General features: G+C 43.3%; 4 protein-coding genes and 1 pseudogene across 8 annotated transcripts in view; 2 read left to right on the top strand and 3 right to left on the bottom strand.

Annotated features, from left to right (window-relative positions):
* Positions 1–1,566: 1,566 nt before the first annotated feature.
* LOC128303076 (probable transcriptional regulatory protein Teth514_1449) lies at positions 1,567–2,723 on the top strand. Its single transcript, XM_053039968.1, has 4 exons — positions 1,567–1,833; positions 1,894–2,137; positions 2,200–2,368; positions 2,434–2,723. The coding sequence occupies exons 1-4, from the start codon at positions 1,626–1,628 to the stop codon at positions 2,641–2,643; spliced, it is 831 nt and encodes a 276-aa protein (XP_052895928.1). The 5' UTR covers positions 1,567–1,625; the 3' UTR covers positions 2,644–2,723.
* LOC128303179 (triosephosphate isomerase) lies at positions 2,648–3,816 on the bottom strand. Its single transcript, XM_053040083.1, has one exon. The coding sequence runs from the start codon at positions 3,605–3,607 to the stop codon at positions 2,864–2,866; it is 744 nt and encodes a 247-aa protein (XP_052896043.1). The 5' UTR covers positions 3,608–3,816; the 3' UTR covers positions 2,648–2,863.
* Positions 3,817–9,718: 5,902 nt separating this feature from the next.
* LOC128299307 (prolyl 4-hydroxylase subunit alpha-1-like) lies at positions 9,719–10,679 on the top strand. Its single transcript, XM_053035225.1, has 2 exons — positions 9,719–10,357; positions 10,428–10,679. Exons 1-2 carry the CDS (start codon positions 9,719–9,721, stop codon positions 10,677–10,679), a joined length of 891 nt encoding a protein of 296 aa, XP_052891185.1.
* A 667-nt stretch (positions 10,680–11,346) lies between these two features.
* LOC128298228 (pickpocket protein 28-like) lies at positions 11,347–16,677 on the bottom strand (annotated as a pseudogene).
* A 1,841-nt stretch (positions 16,678–18,518) lies between these two features.
* LOC128310013 (homeobox protein 5) overlaps positions 18,519–26,743 on the bottom strand; it is a 91,912-nt gene continuing 83,687 nt past the window's right edge. For 3 of the 5 annotated variants that reach the window (XM_053046541.1, XM_053046540.1, XM_053046542.1), the window contains exons 14-15: positions 25,208–25,488; positions 18,519–20,075 (exon numbers count right to left, since the gene is read on the bottom strand). In XM_053046541.1, the coding sequence (XP_052902501.1) occupies positions 20,066–20,075; positions 25,208–25,488 (291 nt within the window). In that variant the 3' untranslated portion in view covers positions 18,519–20,065. The remainder of the gene's footprint in view (positions 20,076–25,207; positions 25,489–26,743) is intronic. The other 2 variants (XM_053046543.1, XM_053046544.1) reach the window with 2 other exon arrangements.

Raw genomic sequence — 26,743 nt, 5'->3', positions numbered from 1 at the left:
ATCACAACAATAATGATTAACCGTTGTGTCAATAACCAAATCTACACCTTAACCGTAGTGTCAATAACCAAATCTACACCTTAATCTCTACGACCGGCATACCCGGGTATCCCATACATTTTGTATGGGGAACGCAAAGATTTCGTCTTTAAACTTAAAAATCTTTTTTTGTATTGGAAATTAAAATTTCAAATTTGGAACACAAAAGCGGGCATTAGTATTCTATACAATCGTGAAAAAACAGAATTTTAAAAGTTCATGTAGAATTTTTTAATGGTGTTTTTATGTATGAAAACCCAACTTTTTGACATGTAGCATTCAATAACCTACTGTGATATATGAACTTTGCCTAGTAAAATTTTGTAATAAATCAATTTGTCGGCATATAATATTAACAAAAATGCATATTTCAATCATATAATTTGTGTATGTTGAAGATTGTGAATGTTTATTGTACTTGTATGATATTTATTAGATATTATGCATGGAATTTAGAGTTCAACAACTGTTACATTTGGGCATGTTTGTTGAATCCTGAGCACATACGGGTTTCTTGCCTTGAACGCCTGATCCTTTGTATTGTTTTATATACAATATATATGCTATTGTATATATACTATGCTATATACGTATTATATACAATATATATACAAATTATATGTTTGAAATATGCATTTTTGTTAATATTAAATGCTGACAAATTGATTTATTACAGAATTTTACTAGGCAAAGTTCATATATCACAGTAAGTTATTGAATGCTACATGTCAAAAAGTTGGGTTTTCATACACAAAAACACCATTAAAATGAACTACATGAACTTTTAAAATTCTGTTTTTTCACGATTGTATAGAATACTAATGCCCGCTTTTGTGTTCCAAATTTGAAATTTTAATTTCCAATACAAAAAAAGATTTTTAAGTTTAAAGACGAAAAATTTTGGTTCCCCATACAAAATGTATGGGATACCCGGGTATGCCGGTCGTAGAGATGAGGGGTATAAAAAGAAATTTGCGAAAAAATAATGTTTCCAGTTATCCAAATGCCACATATTGGATATTTTCTGAAAGAGAACTAAATTTCCTAAAGATACATTAAAAAAAATCAGGTAGCTATCATATTTCAATAAAAAGTTATTTAAGTTTGAAAACGAAAATCATACCCGGGTATCCGGTCGTAGAGTTGACGGTTAATCTCTACGACCGGATACACCTCTTGAAAAGCATGCTCTCCTGGTATCGGAAATCTGAAAACAGCTGGTTTGTATGGAATTTCGTACCAGCTGATCATCGCATTTGACAACCGACACGGACCAAGCTGAGCCGAGCCGAAGTTCGGTATCAACAACGAAAGTTATACGCATTTTCCGCGGTACCGCGGGGAGGGGGGTTGACTACACAAATTTTGTACCCATTTTTCAACTTTGCCAAACATTCAAATGGCGCAATTTCACCTTTTTTGAAGCGCACTATAGCTCCAACGTGTTGTCAAAGAACTGTCAAGCTGCCGTCAATGTCACGTTTGTAAACAATAACATTTCAGTTCATTTGCCGGAAAGAACTCGTGATTTATGTAACTGAGAGCATACATTTAAGGGCCAGAAGCAAGCATTTACGCTTTTTTGGATGATGCTTTCCACTTCCGGACGATTGACACGGACCGTGAAGACATCGCTCCAAACGTACCATAACCTACGGTGTATCCATCACGGGTCTAGTTTGTTTGCCGGCCACTCCAAATGGCAAAACATTCGGCACGTGAAGGCGTTAAACGATGGACGAAAGGCGGTATTATTCATTAAACTAGCTAGACAAATTCGGCTTGCTGTGCAAGGTAAGGAATGATAATAAAACGATGTTGGACTAGCGTTTTTAAAGATGTGTTGTATTTTAGCTGGAGGTCCCAATCCCGCCGTTAACAACGTGCTACGATCATCGATTGATGAGGCGCTGAAGAAAAACATGCCCAACGCTACTATTCAGGGCATCTTGAAGAAGTGTACTACACAGTCGCTAGAACTGAAGAAATATACGCTCGAGATTAAGGCACTCGATCAGGTGAATGTAATCTGCGTTCTGTACACCGACCGATTCGCTCAGCTGAAGATGGAGATGGCAACAATTTTAAGGAAAAATTTGTAAGTATCCGTATCCTGGTCCAAAATGGTTTTCTATATGCTGATTTAAAATTCATTTCCAGTGCCCTTTTCTTCGATACCATGCACGCATTTGACGAAAGAGGATTTGTTGAAGCGATTGCTCCGCCTGATGTGAAAGGTGACAATCTGCTTTCCGTGTGTACCGATCATGCTATCGAAACTGGTGCCGAAGATATCGAAGTGATGGATGAAAACAGTCGACTGATAAGGGTAACGATTGAAGAATGAAACGTAACTTAGGTGTAGATATAATATAATCCTTTAAACTATTGCAGTTTTTATGCGATCCGCGAGACTTAGATAAGGTGAAAAAAGAGCTTGAAAAATTGAGCTATACCGTGGAACACAGCGAACACGCTTTTTTCCCCAAATCCATCATCAAACTAAATCCCGACGCGCTGGAAGCGTACGAAAAGTTAAAAGAAAAGCTGAAAGCAATGGAAGGTGTAGAGGACATCTACGACAATGTGGAAATGAACGAGTAGAACATTCGCACACGACTACAGGTGCATTTTCACTGAGACACGTTTTTATTGAATAGAATCTTCTTTGTCTGGATGCTTAAACGTAACAACCTGTTCAGTGCGTGTGTACAACGAGCATAATGAGAAACTTAAAATAAGACGAAACATGACGACACCGGGCCGATGGCAATTGCGTGCATCTTCCCGCTAAACTACTAACGGGTTCGAGAGACTAGTTGCTTCACTGTCTAGCGTTGACGATCTGGATAAACTCAGGCTTCAACGAGGCACCGCCCACAAGGAATCCATCGATGTCGGGCTTAGCGGCGAGCTCACGACAGTTGGCCGCCGTTACCGAACCTCCGTACTGGATGCGGATACCATTCGACACGTCGGCAGAAACGTTGTCGGTGAACCACTTGCGCAGAGCGGCGTGCACTTCCTGTGCCTGTTCTGGGGTGGCCGTCTTGCCGGTACCGATGGCCCACACCGGCTCGTAAGCGACCACCACGTTGCTCCAGTCCTTTACCTGGGCGGCAATGGCTTTCGTCTGCCGGAAGCAAACCGCCTCGGTTTGGCCGGCTTCGCGTTCCTGCAGCGTCTCGCCGATACAGGCGATGACCTTCAACCCTTCGGCAAGGGCATGAGCCACCTTCTCCGCAATCAGCTCATCAGTTTCACCAAAGATGGCACGTCGCTCCGAGTGTCCCAGAATAACCCAACCAAGTCCCAGATCTTTCAACATGGCCGGGGAAATTTCACCGGTGAATGCACCCTTGGCCACCTTGTAGCAGTTCTGGGCCGCAACACCGATCGTTTCCGGCAGCAGCGAGCGGGCCAGCGACAGGTAGGGCGCGGGACATCCGACCACTACTTCGGTGTTAGGATCGAGCGGTCCAGCAGACAGCGTTTTGCACAACTCGGTGACGCTGGCCTTGTCGCCATTCATCTTCCAGTTGCCTCCAACGCAGAACTTACGACCCATGGTGTTAATGTGGAGCGGTAAGTATTTGCTTGTAGTAACGCACTAGACTTCCTCACAGCAATGCGTGGCAACGGTTCGTGAATCGGATTGCAACTTAATTCCCAAATTTGGCTAGAAACTGTTATCAGCAGGCAGCGAACGGAAAAACAATACTAATAGAAACAGCTCAATTGCATAAAGCAAGCACTTCGGCAGATTTCGGCATTTGCTTGTGAGCAAAGGATAGAGCGAGATGGGACGAGATGTGCTGTTTCTTTCTTGGTTTATGCTGTCATTCAACTGACCTTGGCACTATGGTACAAATGAAGCAGTTTTGAAATTTAAAATGATGTTGGGGAATGTTTTATAAAACAAATATTTACAGCAATCTTGTTCTTATAAAGCAGTGTTCTTTTTCTTTCGGAATACATCGGACTGTTACTTAAAAATCGTGAATAATGAAAATATTGTATGAAGTAATCATACAATCACTACAGAGTAAAACTGAACTTGGATGATTTTGAATGACTGCCAATTTAAAATCATGACGAGGAAGCCTTCGTTTTCGTAGCGGGAATATAATTGTGAAACACTTTATAACACGTTTGCACTTTTGGCATTAAAATTCGCATAATTTAACCAGCGTGCGTACTATTTTTACCTTGAGGGGTAGGAATGTATTACTTTTCCGTATGCATTTCTTCGTTCACTATGGGTAATTGAAATACAGCAACAGAAAATTTAAATATTTTTTTACCGATTTTGGTTAAATGTAGAGTTTTTAAACAAATTTACACAAGTAAGTTGACAACCGGGCATACCCTGGTTTTTCCATACGTTTTGACGTATACAATTAACGGTTCAGGTAGCTAAACAATGCTTTCTATCTATTCTTGCAAATCTTTGTAAATCGGAATGTTAAATGAATATAGAACTATAAGGCAAAATTATATACATTATATCACATATAATGGTACGAAATTCCATACAAACCAGCTGGTTTCAGATTTCCGATACCAGGAGAGCATGTTTTTCAAGAGGTGACACCTGGCAGCGTGAAATGGGCAAATTTATTCCACGCCTAGTTTACACTAGCGATCGCTCTCACGGGTTTGATAGTGTGCAATGCAATAGTGATGGGCAAATTTATTCCACGCTGCAGGTGTGCAACAAAAAGTCAAGAAATATTAATAAATTATAAATAAATACATTACATAAAAGTAAAAGAAAGTCTTTTCACGTTGCAATTGTTTATTCTGAATTTTTTCATCTACGAGCATCATGCAGCAAAGTACCCTACACGATAAGCTCCATCGAACATTCGTCAAAACCTTGTGAAGAGTACATTAAATTCCATTTTCACTCTTCTAACTCAGAGGCAAACCATACGTCCATAATAATTGGTTATTTCTTCAAGCAATATGTTGTTGCGAATAAATTTGAATACATTTTTTATATTTACATTTTATTTTTTCATTAATTACGAATGATCCCCGAATGATCACTTGTTTCGAATGTTATTACTTGTTTCTTTTTTATATTACAGTATGTGTCATATAAAAAAATGTATATAATTTTGCATTATAGTTCTATATTCATTTAACATTCCGATTTACAATGATTTGCAAGAATAGATAGAAAGCATTGTTTAGCTACCTGAACCGTTAATTGTATACGTCAAAACGTTTGGAATACCCGGGTATGCCGGATTTCAACTTACGTGGTAAAGTTTAAAATAAATCAAAATAAAATACTTACTGCTTGTTGAAAAGGACAATGTATACACCAAACCAATACAAGCAATAAATCAAAAGTAATTGTAGTTTAAAGTTTAAAAAAATATCCGGGTTGCCTACTTGAAGGTTGAAAGACAAAAATTATATAAATTTTTGAAAAGTCATCAACAACCAACTTTTTTAGTCTTATTTATCATTTGTTTATATTATTATATTCTCTTTAATAAATAAAATTAAAAAGAAAACAAACACAAGGAGTAAATACCTTGAGAAAAATGTACTCTTCAGCCTGGATGCGGCTGATAATACAGATAATAATGGGTCGTTTGGAAAACGAAAAGCATTTAGAAGGGGAAGTATTATTTACTAGACTAGAATACGATAAACTAGTAGTACAGGCAGTCCCCGGGGGCTATAGTGTTGAACGTTGTAAGGTGGGATGTCCCTACTTTGCCCGTAATAAATTCAGCAGTTCAGGCGACTTTTTGAAAGTACACAGAACTTAAAATAATTTCATTGCGCCAAATTGGCATGCATAATCAATCTTTTTTTTACTTGCATTGTTGTAAAATTTGAAATACCGCGAATCTCTGAATTATTTACACTTACTTTGATACAGACTACAACGAGCTTGAAGAATCGTTTCGGAATAATCATAATCCAAACCCGCGGTTTATTTTGAAAACTTTCGACAAGCGTTTGTATTATGCAACAAGTAAGTCTCTTTGATACGAAACTATAACTTCCTGTTGAAATATTTGTTTCAACCCTTGCTAACGCCACTACACTCGAAGCACTACAGCACAACCACCAGCTTACCACCCTTTACTGGTTAATGGTCTGTAGCATGCAGCCGGAAATCACACACCGGAAACGTAATCCTTTCGTTGCTTCCGGATGGGCGGCAACACCCATGTTTTCCAGCAGCAATTCGCTCATCATCCGAAATCTGAAGGAGTTTACACGCTTGCACGGCAGCGCCAGCTAACCGGATGGAGTACGCGAGAGAAATTTCGCTTGTTTGTACGCCACCCCCCGAACAGCAGAGTTCATTCGTCAGCATGTACAACTTACTGCTGCTGCTGTTGCGTTGGATGGTTGGATGAAAAATGTTTTGCTACATAGGTAATATTTTATTCATCACCCTCTCTATCTCGCCACACGTGGAACTGACGACGGTACGACGAGGGAACACGGGGGAATTATGAAACATTTCTATCCTGTACGTCTGCGTGTGGTTAATCCGAGGACCACGAGATAGTACTACCTTCAACACGTACAATTCGCACACACCACTCCATGTATCTTGATCTCTCAAGCACAACACATCGAATTTGAATGCTTCCTTTCATCTGTGCAGGTTGACGAGGAAAAGGTGATAAATGGAGCTGCAAAACGGGTAGAAAATCGCTCCCGCCGGATAAATACAAACGTTTCGTCCAGAAATATGAAGGTGGATGATTTTTCAAAGCACCAAAATACACCTGCCACCGTACCCATGACAATCCGGACAGGATGGAGGATGGCGTTTGGGAAATCGGATCTCTCGGTTGGCTTTTCGAGGACACTTTGATTTTGGTGCGGTAAAGTGTAAGGTAAAAATGTCAACACATCTCCTTCACGGCATGAATGTTGCTATCGTGGTCACATTTTGCTACGCTGAACAGTGAAGGAATCACAACCAAAGCGTTACCAACCAAGCGAGGATGTCTGCACTGAGCTTCTTTGGAGCTCTTTGTGGCGATGATGGAAACAGAATGATATCTTCCGTAGAGTTAATTGATCGAATGAAATGTTTAATGCTTGGCCCAGGGATGGAATTTCTCGGAGTATCTCCCGGACAAGGAATCAAAACAATACAATGTAAACTTGCATCCAGATTAAGTATTGGATGCGTTTAGTGCGTATGTAATATTAAATTTGTGCTACGTTCCGACGAGCGGTTTAGCCAAAGCGAACATATTTACGCAAACTGCCTACTGTGATCGGTTGCCATTGCTCTCACTGCTCATGCAACCGGAAGCAGTGCAAGTGTTGTGTTGTCATCGTCTAGAGTGAGTGCATCGAAGCAACCGGTACGTCCAGCAAAGTCCACAATCTTCACCAAATGCGGAAATTTGCCAACGGACGTATTGATACTCCGGAACCGGCTCGAATCCTGCCTGCTCTGGTTCATCGTCTGCCATGTCCGGGGATTTGAATCGGGTAACATGTGAACATTGTCCAGCAGTAGCGTCGGTACGTTCGATTCAATCTAACAATCCATCAACCAGAGTGTGGGGGGCAAGGGTTCCCCGGCTACCGGGTGATATTATCTATTCACCGATACACTGTTGATCGACTGTAGTGAGGCGTAAATGAAGTGATCCGGCACACCGGCCCGACCGTTACGACATCTGTGCACTATTTTTGACCACTCTCTGGCCGGTTGTTGATATTGAACAAAACCAATAAAGATTCCTGTGCCAGGGTTAGCCAAAGACACGGGGCTCGATAGATGCGTGGAATGTTTGCCTTACGGTGCACATACCGTCATGAAGACGTTGTATGTTGAGATTAGGCCGATGTTATGTCTTGATTAGGAGCTGCACTTAAGCGTGTATCGGTGACCGTTTGAGGTCCGGTCGTCCAATGATTTATTTCCAATCGAGCTGGAATCGTTTGTACAGAAATTTAACCTTTTTTCTTGCCGTTAAAATTGAAGTTCTACTTTATAGGGTTAGGGACAACCTTTAACCCACCGGGTAGTTTTTGCTGACAGAAGGGTTACCGCGATAGAAAAATTCGATTAGAAAAACAATGCACACTGACCCTTTGGGGAGTTTTTTTTTTGTGCTCATTCATGTTCACTCCCATTCTCCTCATCCTTTCTTGAATGTCCTGACATTATAGAAAACGCTATGGACGCGCGCACACACGCTGGTAAATATTTGCCCAAAAAGCCCCGAAGCGAAACGCAAACATACACACAAAACGCACGCAAGGCCCAGTTCGTCCCGTAGGTTGTTACATCGCTCGGATCGCTTCAAGTTCGGTGGGTGATGTATAGGAAAAAATACAGAGGGGAGAGAAGGAAAGACATATTAGATTTCAGTGTTTGGCGTTTGGGTGGAAAATTTTCCTTCCGATCATCTGTCTGATGGCGGGGTCAGCTCTCAACCAGCTGGAATGTACTTTGAACTGGAACTCCGTCGAGGAAGGGCAAATACACACACAGTCGACGCACTGCACTGCACATCCTCCCCGGCATTGAGGCTGGGAAAACAATTTATCCGAGGGTACATTTATCGTTATGATTGGATTTCATAACAACTAAATATTTCATGCATTTCGTATCGTTTCATTCCACTTGCTGTAGATAAAAAAACAACAACCCTTTAGTCGGTGCAGGAGATTCATTTCATTGGCCGTTTGATATTGGGGTCCATCACACCCACCGGAGTGGAGTTGGCGGCTTTTGTTCTTGCCATTGCCGTTGGTGTTCAAACAAAACGGCCATGCCAGCCGTGAGAGTGCGGGACGAGCTTAAAATTGCAGCAACAATATTCACCCGGTTCCCGCAATCGTCCGGATAGGGCTGTGGGAGTTTTCATCGTCCGAACAATTTGCACACCGGTGTGCTCGCGAATGAATGCCAAATGCACTACGTGAAATCGATCAATTCCGAATGGCGGATCGGATCGGTGGCAAACAAGGCAAAAAATCCTTGGAGGGTGCATATGAAATGAAGCGGTGAGATGGCATTCTTCCTTTTTTATATATATATCGAACGCAGCACCCATTGATATGTATGTATCATCCAGCAGCGTCGAATCTCATTCCAAGCTTTGGAAAGGATTTTGAGTTCATTCACAGGTTGGAAACCGAGTGGAATTTATATTGATTCGAACGTACGGCAGGATGTTGGGAGTTTCTACCACCGGGAACAGGAGGGAAAGGTACGACAATTGTTCCAGGTGGCGAATTGAGAAGGTTCCCTTTGTTTGGTTGGGGTGGAAAATCGCCACCAACGTATAATGGTTGGGTTTCATCACCTTGGCACCACCACCGTGGAAAGAATTGGAACCGGGGCGTACGGTTAGAGCTCTCTCCACAAGATTGTTTGTGTGTTCCATGCAGAGATGCGGGACAAGAGTTTGTGTTTCACTGTAATTACAGGATTATTGAGGTATTTGAGGTAGACGAATCTTCAAACGAACTCAGGGGTTGACAAAAGCGAAGATATGAGCGCTGACAATACCTTCCCCAGCGCGGGTATTGGTGTGATGTTTGAACAACTGTCCACACAATGGCACGCGACGACACGTTGGTCGTATTCTTCAGGCACCGGATCCCTATCCGGTGCGACGGTGCGCTCAGTCGGATTTCAGACATCTTACCCCCCTGAAGCGCGCAAATGGATCGCAAGATTCGCTCTGGTCAGTGGCTTCTGCCACTGTTGGCGTTGGTAGTGTTTGTGATCGTACGCATCGGTGCACAAGTGGACGGATATGGTGGGGCTGAAGTTAAAATGCTCGATGGTGAGAAGGTGGTCACGATCAAGTTCGAGCCGTACATGGAGCTCTGCCGGGGCACGTACATACAGTCGCCCGCCGTGCTGAGTCAACTGTTCTGCTTTTACGATGTGCGTAACATGCACAGCATCATCATCCCCAGCAAGGTGGAAGTCATCAGTAACGACCCGTTCGTGGCACTGTTCCACGGCATAGTGCACGATGGTGAGATTGCCCAGTTGCAGTCGCTGGGCGGTACACACATTAAGCAGTCCGGACCGACGAATGATAGCTGGCTGCCGGTGTTTTACGAAAACCATCAAACATTCACACTGCACGATCGGGACCATCCGCTGGTGGAGCGGTTGACCCAGCGCATCGAAAAAGTGACCGGGCTGAGCTGCGAATCGGCCGAAGATCTGAAGGTGATCTACAACGAGGTCGGTTCGTTTAAGACGAGCGCAATAGATGCGATCCAGACGAAGGAGGAATACCATCGTTTCGCCTATGCCGGTGATCGAATGGCCACAGTGCTGTTCTTCGTGAGTATCTTATCGCCCGATGTCTATCATGGCTTAATAAATAATTAATCCTTCCCCCTTTCTTCGGCAGCTGAACGACGTCTCTAAAGGAGGTAACATCATTTTCCCTAAGCTCCACATCGCTATACCTCCTCGGAAAGGGACGGTAGCTTTCTGGTACAACCTGAAGGACACTGGCGAAGCGAATCCGCTTATGAAGTACAGCATCTGTCCACTGCTGGAAGACACCAAATGGACGGCAAAGAAAGTGCTTCACACGCGTGGGAACGAGCTTCGTCAACCATGCCGTCCAGAATCAGCACCAGTGCCGGAGACGAAGTAGTCCGTGGACACTGGCGCACAACAAATGCAACGTTGTATCGGATGGGATACGAGTAAACTGCAATTCGAGAATAAACTGAGAAACAAATAAGAACATCGGAACGGTTGCAATAAGTGTCAGGTGTGCTGGTCTGAACATATCCACACAGTCCAATTCCCTGTACTGCAAGAACTAACTATCCGGCTACGAGGTTTAATAAGGCTAGTAGGTCGGGAAGGCCAGGGATGACTTAATAGATCGTTACGTCAAGACGATCAACTACGGGAGTTCGATTTCTCGTATGATGCCCAAGATTGCTAGGGAAGTTGGAAACAGCTATACGACAGAGTTACGAGTAGTTGTCCCAGAGCTCCAGAAGCAAATTATAATTATAAGTTGCTTTCATCAAAGTTGCAGATTATTATTCTATTTGCCAGTGAGGAATTTATTCCATGTGCACTAGGTACTTGCTATAATTTGAAGCTTTTCTTTATAGCAAACTGCCATTGCGTGCTGCTGTGTGTTCGCTGTTTACCATGTTCTTAAAAGAGCTTGTTTGCATAAATTTAGCCACGGTAAAATCAGCATCGTCTAAGCATTCGTGACACAGCAGCTAGCTAGCGAGTTAAACCGTCGGTTGGTTCGTACAACTAGAGGACAACTTCACAGTGCTCTTCCGTGTGTTTATGATGTTAAGTGGCGCTCGTTGCCGTACGTAGTGGTGTTAATTGGTGTGGTACAAAACAATGGCTGTAACTAACAGCAGTTGGGAGAGTGTTGTTGACCAAAGCATTTTTTGCCAAAAAACGTACAGTTCATGGCTAGACACACACGCACATAAACACATTACCTCACTGCAGCAGTTCCAGTTTCGTCGGTTTGCGGGCACGAAGCCGGGCACTCCAGGAGCGGGTCGCAAACACCAGCACCAGCTGCCGGCCGACAAAGTAAACAACCTCCATTAGGGTTATCAGCGACATGCCGGCCATGATGCCGAACATCCCACCGAAGTTGCTAAATATCTCGAACCAGTAGTAGGCCACATCCTGCTTGTACATCCACGTTTCCGGCTGGCCGAAGAATATCCGCACCACCGCGACGTCCTCCACGTGGTCGATGCCGGCCGTTATGCTGAACCCATCGCGCCGGGAACGTATCAGCGGCAGCTCCGAGGCGGTGATCTGATACTTGCTGGCCGAGCACGAGGGCAAACATTCCGGACAGTAGAGCGATTCTTCCATCTCCTTCTCCAGGCCCGGTATCCGCACGATGTCCGTTATCACGGTTGACCACTTGACTGTGTGTCGAGATGGGAATGGGGGTGCAATTACAATTGCGAACAGACCCCGGGGGAAGGGGGAGAGAAGATATCAAAAACATTATCATCACCACCCTCGAAAAACCAGTGCCCCGGTCAGCATTCCAAGCTATTAATTCTGTTAAGGATAATTTTAGCGGTCATAGCTGTGCCGTAGCATCCTGGCCCTCCCCCCCGCGCTCTACTTACTCTTGTACTTGTTCAGGCAGGCGATATGTTGGAGATTGCAGGTCGTTATGGATTTGCTGCTGGCCGTTGCTCCAGCCGTCGGCATGTAGAACGGTACACACTCACACAGTGCCATCACGCTACGGAGACGACAGGCGGCCACGCAGTTACTACGGCCGTAGTTGGCACCGTACTTTAGCAGCTCGCTACGGAACACGCACTGGCGCTGAAAATCGGCAAACAATCGGCAGGTTAGTGTTCAACTCCCCCACATTTGAGCGGGGTGTCCGCAGTGCATAAATTATCGTGTAAGGGGGTAGTACGAGATGGACCCGTTTGTACGGTGCGGGGTGGGAGGTGATAATGGTTCTTCACCTCCACAACTACCACGTGGCCAATTTCGAGCGGCAGCTGGAGATGGGGGCTTCAAATTGCCTCCTTTATCCAACGCCGCTCGCCCAAGTAGCGTAGCGTGGGAACCGTCGAACTCTCGGCAGCATCTGTCGTGAAGCGTTCACTTTCAAGCGCGATACCGATGCTGCCAACGGACGGCATGTATGCAAAGTTGCACGGTACATAAATATTGTTCTGCGGTTGGTCTGGTCGCTGAAACATGTTGTCTCGCCGAAAACCGGGGGTTCGGTCCGAATGCGAAACATCTCCGTAACGATGTGGTTTCTACAATCCTTTGGAGGATGGTTCCGGCAAAAAGATGCCACAAAACATGTTGTTCTTGTCGGTTAAAGGCCAGTATGTTGTTGTGTAAAACGTAGCCTGCATTGCTGAGGCTCAACGATTAGTATTAAGGATAGCATTTAAAGCTGAAGCCGTTGAATTAATGACGTAAACGAATATGTTAGTATTAGGTGTATAACCTTAGTCTTTTTGAAATTTGAATTATGTTAAAAACCACAACGAATATCTTCTAAAAAAATATAGAAAATGCTCAGAACGGTTTTTGGTCCCGTATGTGTGAAAGGACAACGAAGGAGCCGCTACAGTGACGGGCCCTCTACGATCTTACTATCGTACAGCGCATTAGACTCGTCAGGCTCCAGTGGGCTGGTCACGTCATAAGTATGACACCGAACTACCCAGCCCGTAAAGTCATTTTAGATTGTCCACATGGATGAGATGGAGTGATGGCGTTGATGCATCCGCCATATGTGAATTTAAAGGAAGACTGTGAAGTGGTTGTAACGCCTGATAAGTAAGTAAATAATTCGAGATCCGAGGCTATTTGAGCCTATTGTATATTATATTCTTCTATGAATTCCGAGCAAGTTTTGCCTCTTAAAAGTTTCCAAAATTTGAGTGAATGGAACTAGATTGGAGGTTGGTTACACTTGTGATCACTTTCCTATTCTTTAGTGGCACTACAATTTAAAGCGGTTTTGGCTTGCTTATGGGTTTCTTTGACTTAACTTACCCATAGCTAGATACTCAGGTGCAAGCTATTGCACTATTTTAACAATTACTAACCCTAAACACTATGTAACGAATAGAGAAAAAAGATCACGAGCATGCTTTGTCTTCCCATTCATAATTTAAATGATAAAAATGCCTGAAAATTAGAATCATCGCTACAAAGCTCATCATTACGAAACCATTTTCAGTCGTCCATCCGTAGTATGTCCGCTGTGTTTTTTTACTGGCCGATCCTAGTACTCAACCAGTTCCACGTCAAATGACTGTAAAATTGGGAATCGCTGCCATTGGTTTGTAAGTTTTCGGGTGCAGTATTTTACAACAATCCCCTTAACCAACCCCGATCCTTTTCCGCAGTGCTCCGTAATTGGATTATGAGCAAACTAGCTGTTTTTATATGCCCAGACCCTTCTCCCCAGCATACGATCTACTAGAGCACTCTCGAATGCAATTCCGATACAGCCTCTCCTTGCGCTCGTCGATATGCGACCGAGTTGCCCCGTATCGATGGCAGATTGCGATGTTCTCCCGCATGCTTGGTGTGCCCAGCGGATCAGATTCCATGCGAATGGGAATGCGACTGCAACTACAAATTCCGCCTCGCTACGATGAAAACAGACACAGGAACACAGCAGAATTACCCATTGAATAGCGAATGCATCGCTGTTTCCCGGTTTCATCCAAAGTGCATCCCGTTGCGATGGAGTTGCTGCGAAATAAATTAATTACCTTCCATCTGCTTCATGTGGCATCTCCCACGGCCGCACGGGGCTGTGGTGGTACAACCACAGCGGCCCACATTAGCCGAGTCCAGTGTAGTTTCGGCTACCGGTACATTTCGTAGCCATTTTTTTCTTTGCGAGGAAGAAAAACAACGAGCGGCACCGGATCGGACATATAACCCTTGCGTGCAGGTGAGTGCAGTTCATCGGTGCAGTCTGGTGCAGTGGCTTACCTTCTGTCTCGAGTAGCGCAGCACATCCGGCTCACTGTTGATGGTGATGGCATCAATTCGTATGAACGTTTCCGTACCGAGGTGGACGAATTGCTCGTTTACCCCGCCGGCAGTACTGTCCGGGACTTCGTTGGGGTTGAAAATTTGAAGCTACCGTTCGACCGGGGACGGAAACAACCAGGAATAAAAAATAAACGACACGTTACACGAGCTTGTCGTGCGGGCGACAACAGTGATGAGGATCACTACCGGCTACTAGACATAAAAGACAGGGGAGTGCAGGGGGTTCACTATTAGAAAAGGGGGGAGGGGGTGACTAGAGACAAGAGGTAGACATTGCTAAGGAAAAGGGAAGACCCGTACGTTGAAGCCAATGTTGTTGAACAAGTTGTAGAAATAGTCATTAGAGGATCCATTCAGCAGAAGCACCAATCCCATTTCCGGTCCAGTTACGTCCAAAAAGTACGGCGGCGGATGAATTCTGGTGGTAGAAGATGGGTAGAAGAACATAGCAAAAAAAAAACAACGGATGGTAGCAGAATGGAAAGCTTGCATCAGCGGAAGGATTTCAATTTTATGGCACGAGCTAATACGTGTGGCTTGATTATGTGTGCATGTGTATGATGGAGTTTTAGGTTTTACTAATACGAAAGTAGCCTCTTAGAGTTATGCTGGAAAATTGCTACGTGTTTTGTAAGTTAATTAGCAGCGTTTTTTTTATCAATCAATATACAGATTTTGGTTGATGCGAAGTAATTAGTTCTGGAATTCGTAAGTACTACGCATCTCGACAAGGTCAGTTCTACTAGTGCAAAGAAAATTATAAAGAAGAAATAGTACTACGAACAAGCAATAATTTTTTCCAGTACTATACGCCATCTTCTTTAATACACTTCGTTGTACTGCGAATTGCATACCTTAAGGCGATTAATTTAGAACAACTCATTCATTTCAACATTTTATCTGACTGCTGCTTTCACATGCTAGCTTACGGAACCATCTGAAGCTCAAGTTCAACTATAATAAGCGTAATTGTGGTTTTTGTTCCTACACAGTTTGAAAATACAAACCCTTCTCCACTTCCAACTCACTCCAGAATGTGCGCCAGAAAGTTAAAAATTGCATCGAAACATCTCTTCACTTCAAAAAGTTTTCCACATCGGTTGTCTTGTAGCGAGAAAATTCTCTAGAACTCCATCAAGTGCATGTGAGTGATGTGTGTAAAATTATCGAACAAAACTTAAGATGTACATCTTGCTTTCCCTTGCATTAAGGGGGTCTTACTCGCTATCTTCGTTGTGTCCGATAAAGTTGAACGTGCAGCAAAATCCGTACTGCGTGCGACGCACCTCGATCATATCGTTCCGCAGCATGCACGGTAGTTCGATACTTTTCCAAAAGCAACGCAACAGCATATCCTCGCAACGGGGCGATAGCTGGGAAAATGGAGTGCCGCTTGGGTTAAAATCCTTCCATCCTTGCGCCCCCGTTTCGACACAGTGGTCCACTCAACTGCATTACTTACCTTGGCAAGCGTTTCCAGCGCATTGTACATCCCGGTACCATTGCTCACGTCGTGCAAATCGAGATACTCCTGGAACTTGGTCATCTGGTGCAAATTCTCATAGTCAAAGTCGTACAGCTTGCCGAGCAGCGCGATCTGGTCAAGAAAGTAGCTCACATTCCGACGGTCGGTCGTGTCCCTTGCCGCCAGCAGACGGGCGTATCGTAGTGCGGCCGTGCGTGAGATGCGGTTGTTGTTGCAGAGCGAGATCGCCGGAAAGGGTACCAGCTCGATCGGGTAGATCGTATCGTGCAGTGTCGTTATCAGCGGATTGGCGGTGAATTTCCCCCAGGCGGAAATGATGATCGCCACGAGCGTGGCCGCCTCCAGGATTAGCATCAGCAGCCAGAACAATCGCTCCCAGACGGAACGATCCTTTTGGGCGAGCTGGCGGTAACAGTGGGCGGTAATGCTGCCGAACAGCTGGAACAGTTCCTCCGTGAAGCGATATCGCTCCCGCAGGTTGCCACGCGTTTGGGGCAGTTCGTCTCGTTCGTGTACAGTGGCAACAGTCCCACTGGAGATGGTGGATAATTTCCTACGCTTCTGTGCGTTCGCTTTCATCGCTATGGGGCGTAGGGGGCGTGATAGTGGTGTGTTTTATTTAAATATCGATTTCAAAAGACACTTCACTCAAACCAATCCAGCACGGCATCCAACGGGACACGGGAGCGAGATGCAATCCTTTTAATAGCAGACAACACAGTCATCAGTGATTCTTTTACGTACCGTTAGTCCCGGAGACTGTGTCTGGGTCCTGCTCGCCCTGCCCGTACCGTACCGAGATCAAAGTCACACTGCGGGAGACTGCTCCAGGACCTCGGTTAGTGATGAATCGACGAATGTCAATAGCATAGGGCAGCCATAGGTGGTTGATTGTTTTTTTACCATCTCTCCTTCACCGTGGACACCCCCTGCTTTGCTGCTTTGACTGTGTTCTCCTGATCGGTGTTTGGTTTTGGGTATGCAATATTTATTTTACCCCGAGAGCGTGCGACGCTCATCATCCCAGCCATATGAAACTGCAACCAAACTGTAAGGAAAAACAGACACGATTAGAACGATGAGGATGGCGGGGAAAAAATCATTACGAATGATTTGTGTGGAAAGAAGTCAACGCTTACTGAGAGGGTTTTCCTGAGTTCCTGTTCAATGAGCTAGAATGTCGACATCCGTTTCCGGTAATGACACGTTCACTCATCGTACGGTTATGTCATGTAGCACTGTCATTAATATTCATTCCACCATTACCACCGACCGTAGTCAATTTCATACCATAATCGTAGCGAACTTCACAGAAAAGTGGGAAGAAATCACCATCGTTTTGAATTTTAGTATCGATTTAGTTCGCCATCCCATTTGTTTCCTTCTGCCTATAGAGGTGGTTGAAATTATTATTTCCATATTTTATCACTCAATAAAGTGCAGAAACAACCGCAGCCAATGTAAATCGGGTCGAGTATGTCGTTTGGGACGCGAACATGTTGCTGTAATAATGGAAGTTATTGTTGGGAAAAGTTGTAGCAAAGTAATTAGCTTTAATGGATGGCATCGTAAGCAGTTTATTACCGCTTGAACATTATAGAAATTGCCTATTTACAACCGATTCGGTCACCGTATTGCTGGAAGTAGTATATATTGTAGAGGTAGGACTTTTTGTAAATCAGGTGAGCTAACGAATCAGTTTACGAAAAGTTTATAGCGTACGAACAGAGAGACTCAGAGTGCAAACGTAGTACAATGGACGTAAAACGGACAGATAAACAGACATTGTGCAACCACTTTTCTTAGTCTAATCTCCGATATTTGAAGTCTCGTATTTGATACCAAGAGGACATCTACAGCCACTACTGTGAAATACACCTGTTGTTATCGTTGATCATGACTGGTGATCTTCTACTAAAACCTATTAGTATCAGAGTTCCATCAATGCGAAGGTGAGATTGAGAAAACTTCTTGGTCAAGAATAAAACTTCAAACTCTCCAACAATAGACACAATAGAAATAAGAAAAAAAGTAATTATATCTCAAATAATTGGCCAAATGTTAGATACGTCTTTCATTCACGAATGTGTCGAAAATAAATTAAGTCATTAAATATAAAAAATGTGATAGTACTTCTGTTATGTTTTGCAGCAATTTGTTGCCTGGAATTATAAATGCCTTTGAATGTCAGATGTAACTTTGAAGTTTAAACGATTTAACTGCCGGCTTCGGCCCTCACAGAAATGCGAGATACGCGGATTTTTCCCAGGTTATAGCAGTACGTTGCAATTGCGGGAACTCGGCAACTATGTGTATATGAATGATTTGAAATTTCTCAATATTATTTATACTCTTCAAGATTTTGTTTGATACACACAGGACTATCACTTCAAAACATTGAATATTATGTTCACAATCCAATTGTTTAAATTTATTTTGTTTCAGGGGCATGAGAAGAGGGGTTTTTTGTTGCATTCGTGTATGGATCAATGTTAATGAACTTACATACATGCAATGAATTTCTTTTGATTTTAACGACTATTACAAAAAACCAGGAAGATTCTGACAGCAAGAGCACTTCGTATTCCGTTCCAGTGGAAGACGTTTGATCTTCCTTGATTGGTTGTTGGGCTATGATGGGTCTTCCGGATGCATGCAGTGTCTTTAAATGGAAACACCGAACGGATGGGTACTGAGATACTGATGAAAACGGGTGTCGAAACAGAGAGAGAGAGAGAGAGAGAGAGAGAGATAGTGAAACCGCTTTATTGCAGGCTCTGCAAAGTCTGCTTTCGCGTGGAAAGGGGCTTGAGAAACGGAACAGATTAAACACATTGGAGCACACTGTTCGAATCGTCCAAAAACACCTAACAGTAAGAGATTTAAGCGTGGCTAAACCAGACGCAACACACCGTCCAAGCTGCTACCGGAAAAATACATAGTACGTACACCGAAAACTTAGCCACTAGCGATTGTGGATAATAAATGATGGATATCCAAACACTTCACCCTCAGTCAACGTAGCATCAGACGAACGACACTGGCACTGGCGAGTGTTGGCAGTGGTTTTCGTTGCCGTCGTTACGGGCGGGATGTTTCGACAAATACACTCCTTACATCTAAGCACACATACACATCGAGAATGCATCTCACTCTTCGTTAGTTCATACGCCAGTTAGTGTCTAGCTTACCTTCCTAGTGTACGGGTCGGGTTCCCTTCTTATTTTGATTTAAGTGTCGTTTGACGTTTCGCTTCGTTTTTTGGTTCTGGATTGCATTTAGTGGTACTGCATTATTTTTTTTTTGTTACTTTTTCGTTAAAACATACCTAACACTATCGTGTAATGACCGCTGCACTGTCCCTGGCAGCCGTCACACACCGTGCCCCCGCCCGGGGTTAATACATTGATAAGTGAATGAAGAGTGAATTAAAAAAAACAACTGCTCATCTTCGCCTGCATTATACACCATTGAGGAAACTCTTTCCACTTCTATGCTAGTTAATATCGCTCCGACTCATCATTCTATCTAGCATTCGATTGCACTGGTACAAAAAATTCACTGCTCGCTTACACACCCAACCTGCTGTTCGCAGTGAATGCGTGTATGTGTATTCATAATTTTAACCTTTTCTCATCGTGGCACTTGCACATCAATACGGTACAGTTTTGTACAGAGCCAGATCATTGTGGGTGATGTATTAAATTTTGATAATAACCTTTAAATATTAAACAATTAAAAGAACTGTGGTGCGGAAAAATGGGGGAAAAAGAACATCTACGAGCGTTTTTGCTTCATTCGACACACATAAATGAATCAAATTGTATCCAAACATCGATGGTTTTTCTCTTTTATAGCGAGTAGTAGAGAGGTTTCTCTTTGCCACGTTGACAGTTCAATTTGACAGCGGTGGTTCCTAAGGCTATGGGATGGATGAATGAAGCCGTGTTCGATTTGCCATTATAATTCCGTGCTCATTTCACCCATTATTACTGGGCCCTGCGAAGGGAGAAAGAATAGGAACTAATTAGGAACGTTCGGTATTTAATAGCATGCATCCATAAACAATGGATTCAGATCGTTCAATAGTCGACTAGTGACTGGTGATGTTCTCATCCACAGTGATCATCGTGGATGATCGTGTCTTGTTTGTGTGTGTAGGTGTCTGTGTGTTGGTTCCTGTGTTAAAGCTTTCCTAAGGCTATAAGCTTTACAATACAGGGGTTTTTATCTTTAGTGAGTGGTATATTTGTTTATAGCAGCAAGCATGTAGAAATTACTTATGGTATGGTCGGCCGTCTTGATAGTGCTACTCATAACCGAAATCATTAAATATTACTACAATATGACATTGTTGACAATATGACATTGACAATAAGAATCACCATCTTATTTAATGTTAATAGAAGCGCTTTTATGGGGCACAATATTATCAGTAGATTCAATTATGGCAAATACTAATAGCTGTACTAAAATTTCTGCATGCTGCTATAACCTGATTTCAGCTATTTTGAAGCCTAATAATTAACTACAATATACACCTGTACGTATACCTTTTTAAACAGCTGTGTTTTTTATCTATCCAGTATATGAATATGCGTCGCATACACTACATCAGACCAGTCAGTGGATGGGTTAGTAATCCTCTAACGGGTCGAATAAAAGTAGGGTGAAAAACTCACCACACCGCACACGGACTAATGATGGATTTTCCACCGTGCCGGTGTTTGCCTTTGATGCGAAAACATGCCATCGGTTGTTCGCGGCGCTCCGAAGAGTCTTCCCGACCCCAGACGCGTTAGCGAGATTACACCGTTAGGTTGCGTTATCATTTATTCATTGCGCAAAAAAAAGAAAGGGAAATGATGATGTACTGCACCGGGCAGGGCCACGTGTGGAGAGTACATTTTACAACAATTTATTTTACAACCACCCGATTTGGAAGCGAGAACAAAAGGGACCAACGGGGGTGTTGCAGAGCGCAGGGCGCATTTAAATGGAGTGGTGATGGAGCAGGGATTAAATTAAATTTGTTCAACTAATTTGAACTGAGTTTGTGCTTGTTGGCAGGTGCGTGATGGTGATGATGGTGGTGGTGGTGCGAACACTAAGTGAATAATGATTCACATTCACGCCCAGCCTATTCTCCGAGCCTGATGTGGATAGGGGATGCGTTTGATAAATAAGTGAGTAATGTGTTCGCTTTTCGGCACCGAGTCCATGGGTGCGAGGATCGTTGGATTTTGTCAGGAAACAATGAACAAAAAAACACACGCACACATCATCGATATACTGTGATGGTATTGTTGTATCCCGGTGGCATGGATTTCGTTGTGAAGGAACGTGCACCAGCACGGTCGGAAACTTGTGCTACACGTTGTTCATCCGACACCGAACACGCGAGCATAAAGGATGGGGTGTCTGGTGGTCTGAATAATTAATCATAGTTTTAAATAGCAAATAGATTGCTCTATTAGTTGGTTGTCATGTTGCCATGGTTCCCTCTCGCCGGGAGTTTCAGGCAGCGGGGCGAATTGATTTCGAAATAATTGTTTACGTTTGCCCATTTGCTATCACGTGAGGTTTGATACCAGCGCGTGTAAGCCTAATCCTTTGTCGTTGGGCCGCTTTCAAATGGCTCGAGGATGATGTGGTGTGTGGCATTTTCACGTTTAAACTTTCCCATCAGCCCGGTTTGGTTGGGTGTTTGGTACGGATCATTTCCCAAAAGCTAACTCCCACACAGCGAGTTGCGGTGCGGCGGCACACAAATGGCGAATGTGAATCAATATCGTATTACGACCGAGAGCTCAAATAAACAGCATGTGTAGGCTGGTGTCTTGTAGCTACGCCCTGCCACAAGAACGTTCGACCGGGGGCCGGAATCGAGTTGCATCGGGTGAAGCTTATTTGTTTGAAATATAATCTATGCCTGTTGCTGTTTGCTGTGTGCCGGGCTTTATTCCTTTGTTCGAAAGCGTTGCCTTGGAGTGCGTTACATGATTAGCGAAGGGCATTAATTGTAACTAATGTTAAATAAACGATGACATAGACAGGTCGATGAAGTTGCAGTTGCGTTGTAACTTTACGCACACACAGCAAACGGTAATTCAACGATACATAATTAACACAACCGACGTCAATATCGGTAGATCAAATGATTATTTTTCAAATCAGTTTTTTTGTAAACAATTTATGTGTTTGTTAATTGGATACACGAATTTCATCATTCTCCCACCGCTCCCTGTTTAATCACCACCATTTGCACACCGTGACTGCGAGCATCGCAATGAGCAGATACACTAATAAAACTCATTTAGAATTCAACTACATACAAAATATTTGTCGAGAAGCTGGGAAAAGTTTAACTTGAACAAGTTTTTTCTATAATACCTAACTATTTTGACGGAGCATAAAACCGCTAGCAGCTGTCAACCGCTATAATAGCTTTATGGTGAAAGTCGACATAGTCGACTTATTTTGAAAATAATAGTATATTTGATGCTTGTTTCAAAAATTAAATTAAAACAAACATCTAAAGTGATGTTTTGGTTTCTTCAACTGATTACAGTTTTATATTTTCGTTGCTTTCAACAACGCATTTGTCATTGTTTGTTAATTCTTTAAAGTTTCCGCACTCAACGTCATTATGTCCTTTGCATAGAGAATAAACGAGCATGACTGTTCATTTTGTTTGTTACAAGCAGCTACGGGTACATTTGATGTGTAAAGCACAATCGTACGGCCAGTTCCTGACGGTCATGTTTCGAACCGAAATTTGAGCCTCTGTCTTCCACTGTCAGACTGATTAATCGTGTTCGTTGCGTAGCACAACATTAGTGTACTCGATGGAAATTCATCCCACGTGGAAATGCGTGTGAACCGTCTGGCCAGAGCATTTCAACCATTAGAGCTACTTGTCAAGAAGGTGGAAAGCAAACCGACAGCCTTTGTGGTTTCAAACATCCTTGAGGTGAGCATTTTTTTTTCTTTTGCTGAGAAGTACTTGTTGTTGTATGCTCCAATCTCGCCAAACGAATCCCCGGCTAAAGCAAAGTGTGAATCGTTTGCGGTACATCCTTATTCCACGAGCGGAACATTCATCCGTTGGCATCACTGCCAATCAGCTCATGCTCACGGTAGCGCGAGTATTGCAGTACGAACTGTTAATTTTTTCAAGTGCCCGTACAAGCCGTCCCTTGAAGCGAATTCTACCTTTTTCAGCGGTTGTAGTGTACGCCCTGCTTGAACCCTTTTCACTGTTAGAGATGATGATGATGATGATGTTCAGGCTAGGAGGAACAGTGAGCGTTGATATACCTTCGCCATGCCATGTGGTTGAAGTTCGTTTCGTCCTTTTTCGCGCGGTTCCGTGCGATGTGGGACGATTACCTCGAGCATCGTTATGTTTTTGTTAGGAGAAATTTTTGAAATATCAACTTTCGGGCTAAAGTTGAATTAAGGGGGAGAAAAACCAACCACCTCGGCGGCTGGTAGGCGGTAGTCGGCAGCACAAACTCGCACAATAAAACAGCTAACCTGAAGCACTTGCTCCTGTTAGTCTTATTTGCACGAAAGTGCAGTTCTAAGGTTGCAAAGGTTGCTATTCTGTTTTTTTTCGCGTAGCTATATCAAGGGAGAAAAATGGAGACCAATCTGAAAAAAACCGTTTCAATCCTCCGAATTTTGCTCAGTTTGGTATTATCCTTCACGTGTATTATAGCTCACTGTCTGCCTAATGAGCTATAATTTCAATAGAGCGAGTCACTGACAGTGAAGCATAGCCGGCCGCTGTGTCCCGGTATTTTGGGGCAGTGGAATGTTTGATGAGCTTTTTTTAAATAACAACCTTTCCGCAAGGACGCAACGCCAACGGTTCCGTAGGTTTTTGGGCCGGAGAGATGTACGATGTCTAGGCTAGAATGAGGTGTGCTTATAACACATTCTGCGAAAATAGAGGAATATGCTGGAAGAGAAGAATGGTTTTTTTGCACTACTGTATGCTAACCCAGCAGGATGTTTTCCAACTTTTTTAATGCCATCGTCGACACCGACTCGTCGTTGCGTGGTCCCGGTGTTACAGAACTGAGTCTATTTGTGTGGTGCTTCCAAGAACATCGGCTATCGTCATAACTGCCATCCCGGAGCGCAAAGATATAATCAACACCCGTGTGCCTTTCTGCACACAGGCAGAAAGAAAGTGCCTTATGGCAGGCAGAAAGTTCAAAGCGTCCCGATCGAGATTGTGCGCAACGGAGAGTAAGTCGTCGGATGGAATTTGCTTTCAACTTTCAACCATCACCAATGTCAATCTCGACCCCATCTCGAGAATTTGTTACCAAGGGAGATGGTTTCAACCACCTCTCGCATGCCGTTATGATAAGCTTGCCAACTTGGGACAAAAAAAAGGGAGCTACATTTGGCGAGCGGTGCTATACAATTTTCGAAAGAGTTCATGTACATCAGTACTAAAAAAAAAAGAGACAGGATACCGTTTTCCCGTGATCGTGACAGTAATAGCTGAGGGATTAATTAAGAGCACTTGTGAGAACATACGGAAAAACGATTCCGCTTCTTAATGATGTGCTTTTATCACCCGTGCTTCAAGGACCGTTGTAAGAAGCAGGATGGGAATGGGAAGTTGGGATGTTATCTTCTCTGGCATTTAAAGTTCCTAACGTTATGACGCATGAAAACGGTGTTTGTTTTCGATGAACAATATCCATCCGATAAAAGCAGGATTGCAAAAACATCGTTTCTATTGGGGGAATTACCAAGAAATTGTGTTCGATAATGTAGCCATTTTGAATAGACGCAAGACATTTGATAATCTGGTATAATTTTACCCTCTGCCTTGGGAGAGTAAGACGGAATTAATATATACAGCTGAAATACCAATATTTTCCTAACGGTGTACGTTATTTTAAGTAAATGATCAAATTAACCAATACGTGAAATCGTGTGATAGTGAATCAATCAGCTACTAATTTTACTAAGCTTCTTAAGTTACTCATCCAGCTCAACCGAATCAATGCAACCTAAAGCACCCCATAAAACTTAGCTACATCCGGATCGTGTGCCGGACATTGAAAAATGCAACGCAAAATATCCCAACACCCGGTGCTACTTACCGTCGGCTCTGTATTATAGGTGTTAGTATCAGTTCTAAGCTGGACGAACGATGGTTGCTGTTCTTACCGAGACCGAACCGTGCCGGGCTGGACCCGACCTGGGACCTGGGCTTGGTCAACTGCACCGATTCGGTGCTGGCTTTGGTCGGACTGTTACGCCTACCCTGTGCACCCGGACCCCCACTGTTGGCCGGCTGTTGGCCGGTGGGTGAGCTGGTACCCACCTCGGTTTGCACGTTTCCATTTTCGCCACTGATCGGACCAACAGTACGGGTGGCATTCTGGTGTTTTGTTTGTTGCGTGGATGCCACCAACGCCGAACGAAGGGAAAGAAAACAAGCGCAAACGCTTTATTAGACGCAAATTGTCGGGCGGATTGTTCCGGATAGGCAAAATGGCCCAACCGAATGAAAAACGATAACACAAAGAGGACATGCAGTGTTAGAACGATTGGACATTGTGCAGGGTCGGTGGGGGTAGCGTTAACAAACACAAACAACAAACAACAGTGGAACGAAATAATAAATTTGCCAACTGATACACACAGACAATTAAATTCATGCAGCATTTATACGAGTTTGGACATGCAAAAGTTAGAACTAGGATATTGGGGGGGACTAGTTTTTAGATAAGTATAATCGAATTTAAACCCCACTTTTGGTAATTACTAGCAAAATTAAATGACAATCTAATTGTGCGGAAAGCACACATAACATTGTGGCGCTTTGTATTGCACATTGCATACTTTTAGGCACTTTAGCCATTGCAACCCCTACAGTTATGCAATTGTCGTAGAAAATTGGCGTATTAGAAATTTGTTTACAACATAGCACAAGTCTTTAAGTAGATTTACTTCCTTTTCTGTATAAAAATAAGAAAATTATGTATTTAAACCCCCAAACCAGAACAACACTCTTGGGTATGGTTTCGTTAGCCTTCGCTGTTTACTGTTTGTCCCATTTGTTTCAGCACTGTTTATAAAGCTTTTAAAACACCAACAATTTAGGGAAACAACCAATCGATTGGGCATTCAGATCCTGGCTTGATCCAATTTATGGCCAACCCAAAATACCATAAAAATTGTACAAGCAAACTAGGGCAGTTATTGGTTTCGACTCGATGAACTCCAAAAGAAAAAAAGCTATTGCATAAGGAGTGAAAGGAGAAAGCAAAAAAAAACAAAGCTTTTCTCCGGTACGAATGTTCTAGAATATTACCAGGACTACGAACACGCTGCATGCATTTTAGTCATGGAAAGTCGAAAAGCTTTCCAGGAAAAAAAAAATCACGTTAAAAGGGGAATGCAACTGTGAAACGGAAAAGGAAAACTTTTACATCGTTTACTTATCCCACAAAACAAACGAACTGTTACCGTACCCGGTTTGCCAGGATGCCGGGAGTTAGAAAGAAGTGAACAAAATACACACAACAACAAAAAAACGCATTCACAACTTTCACTCCCGCCGCTGGCTGACACGGCGGGTTGGTTCTCCTTCACTGTCATGCTTTGTTCTGTTCGTGCAAGCAACACGTGCT

This window comes from Anopheles moucheti, chromosome 2, assembly GCF_943734755.1.
Source record: "Anopheles moucheti chromosome 2, idAnoMoucSN_F20_07, whole genome shotgun sequence".
Lineage (NCBI taxonomy): Eukaryota > Metazoa > Arthropoda > Insecta > Diptera > Culicidae > Anopheles > Anopheles moucheti.
Note: the sequence above shows the minus strand (reverse complement) of the source record. Positions and strands in the feature narration are given on the sequence as shown.

Coding starts and splice junctions, on each gene's coding strand:
- LOC128303076 (XM_053039968.1), top strand. CDS start 1,626: ATGATGCTTTCCACTTCCGGACGATTGACACGGACCGTGAAGACATCG. Junction 2,138..2,199: donor ACAATTTTAAGGAAAAATTT/GTAAGTATCCGT, acceptor ATTCATTTCCAG/TGCCCTTTTCTTCGATACCA. Junction 2,369..2,433: donor AAAACAGTCGACTGATAAGG/GTAACGATTGAA, acceptor AAACTATTGCAG/TTTTTATGCGATCCGCGAGA.
- LOC128303179 (XM_053040083.1), bottom strand. CDS start 3,607: ATGGGTCGTAAGTTCTGCGTTGGAGGCAACTGGAAGATGAATGGCGAC.
- LOC128299307 (XM_053035225.1), top strand. CDS start 9,719: ATGGATCGCAAGATTCGCTCTGGTCAGTGGCTTCTGCCACTGTTGGCG. Junction 10,358..10,427: donor TGGCCACAGTGCTGTTCTTC/GTGAGTATCTTA, acceptor TTTCTTCGGCAG/CTGAACGACGTCTCTAAAGG.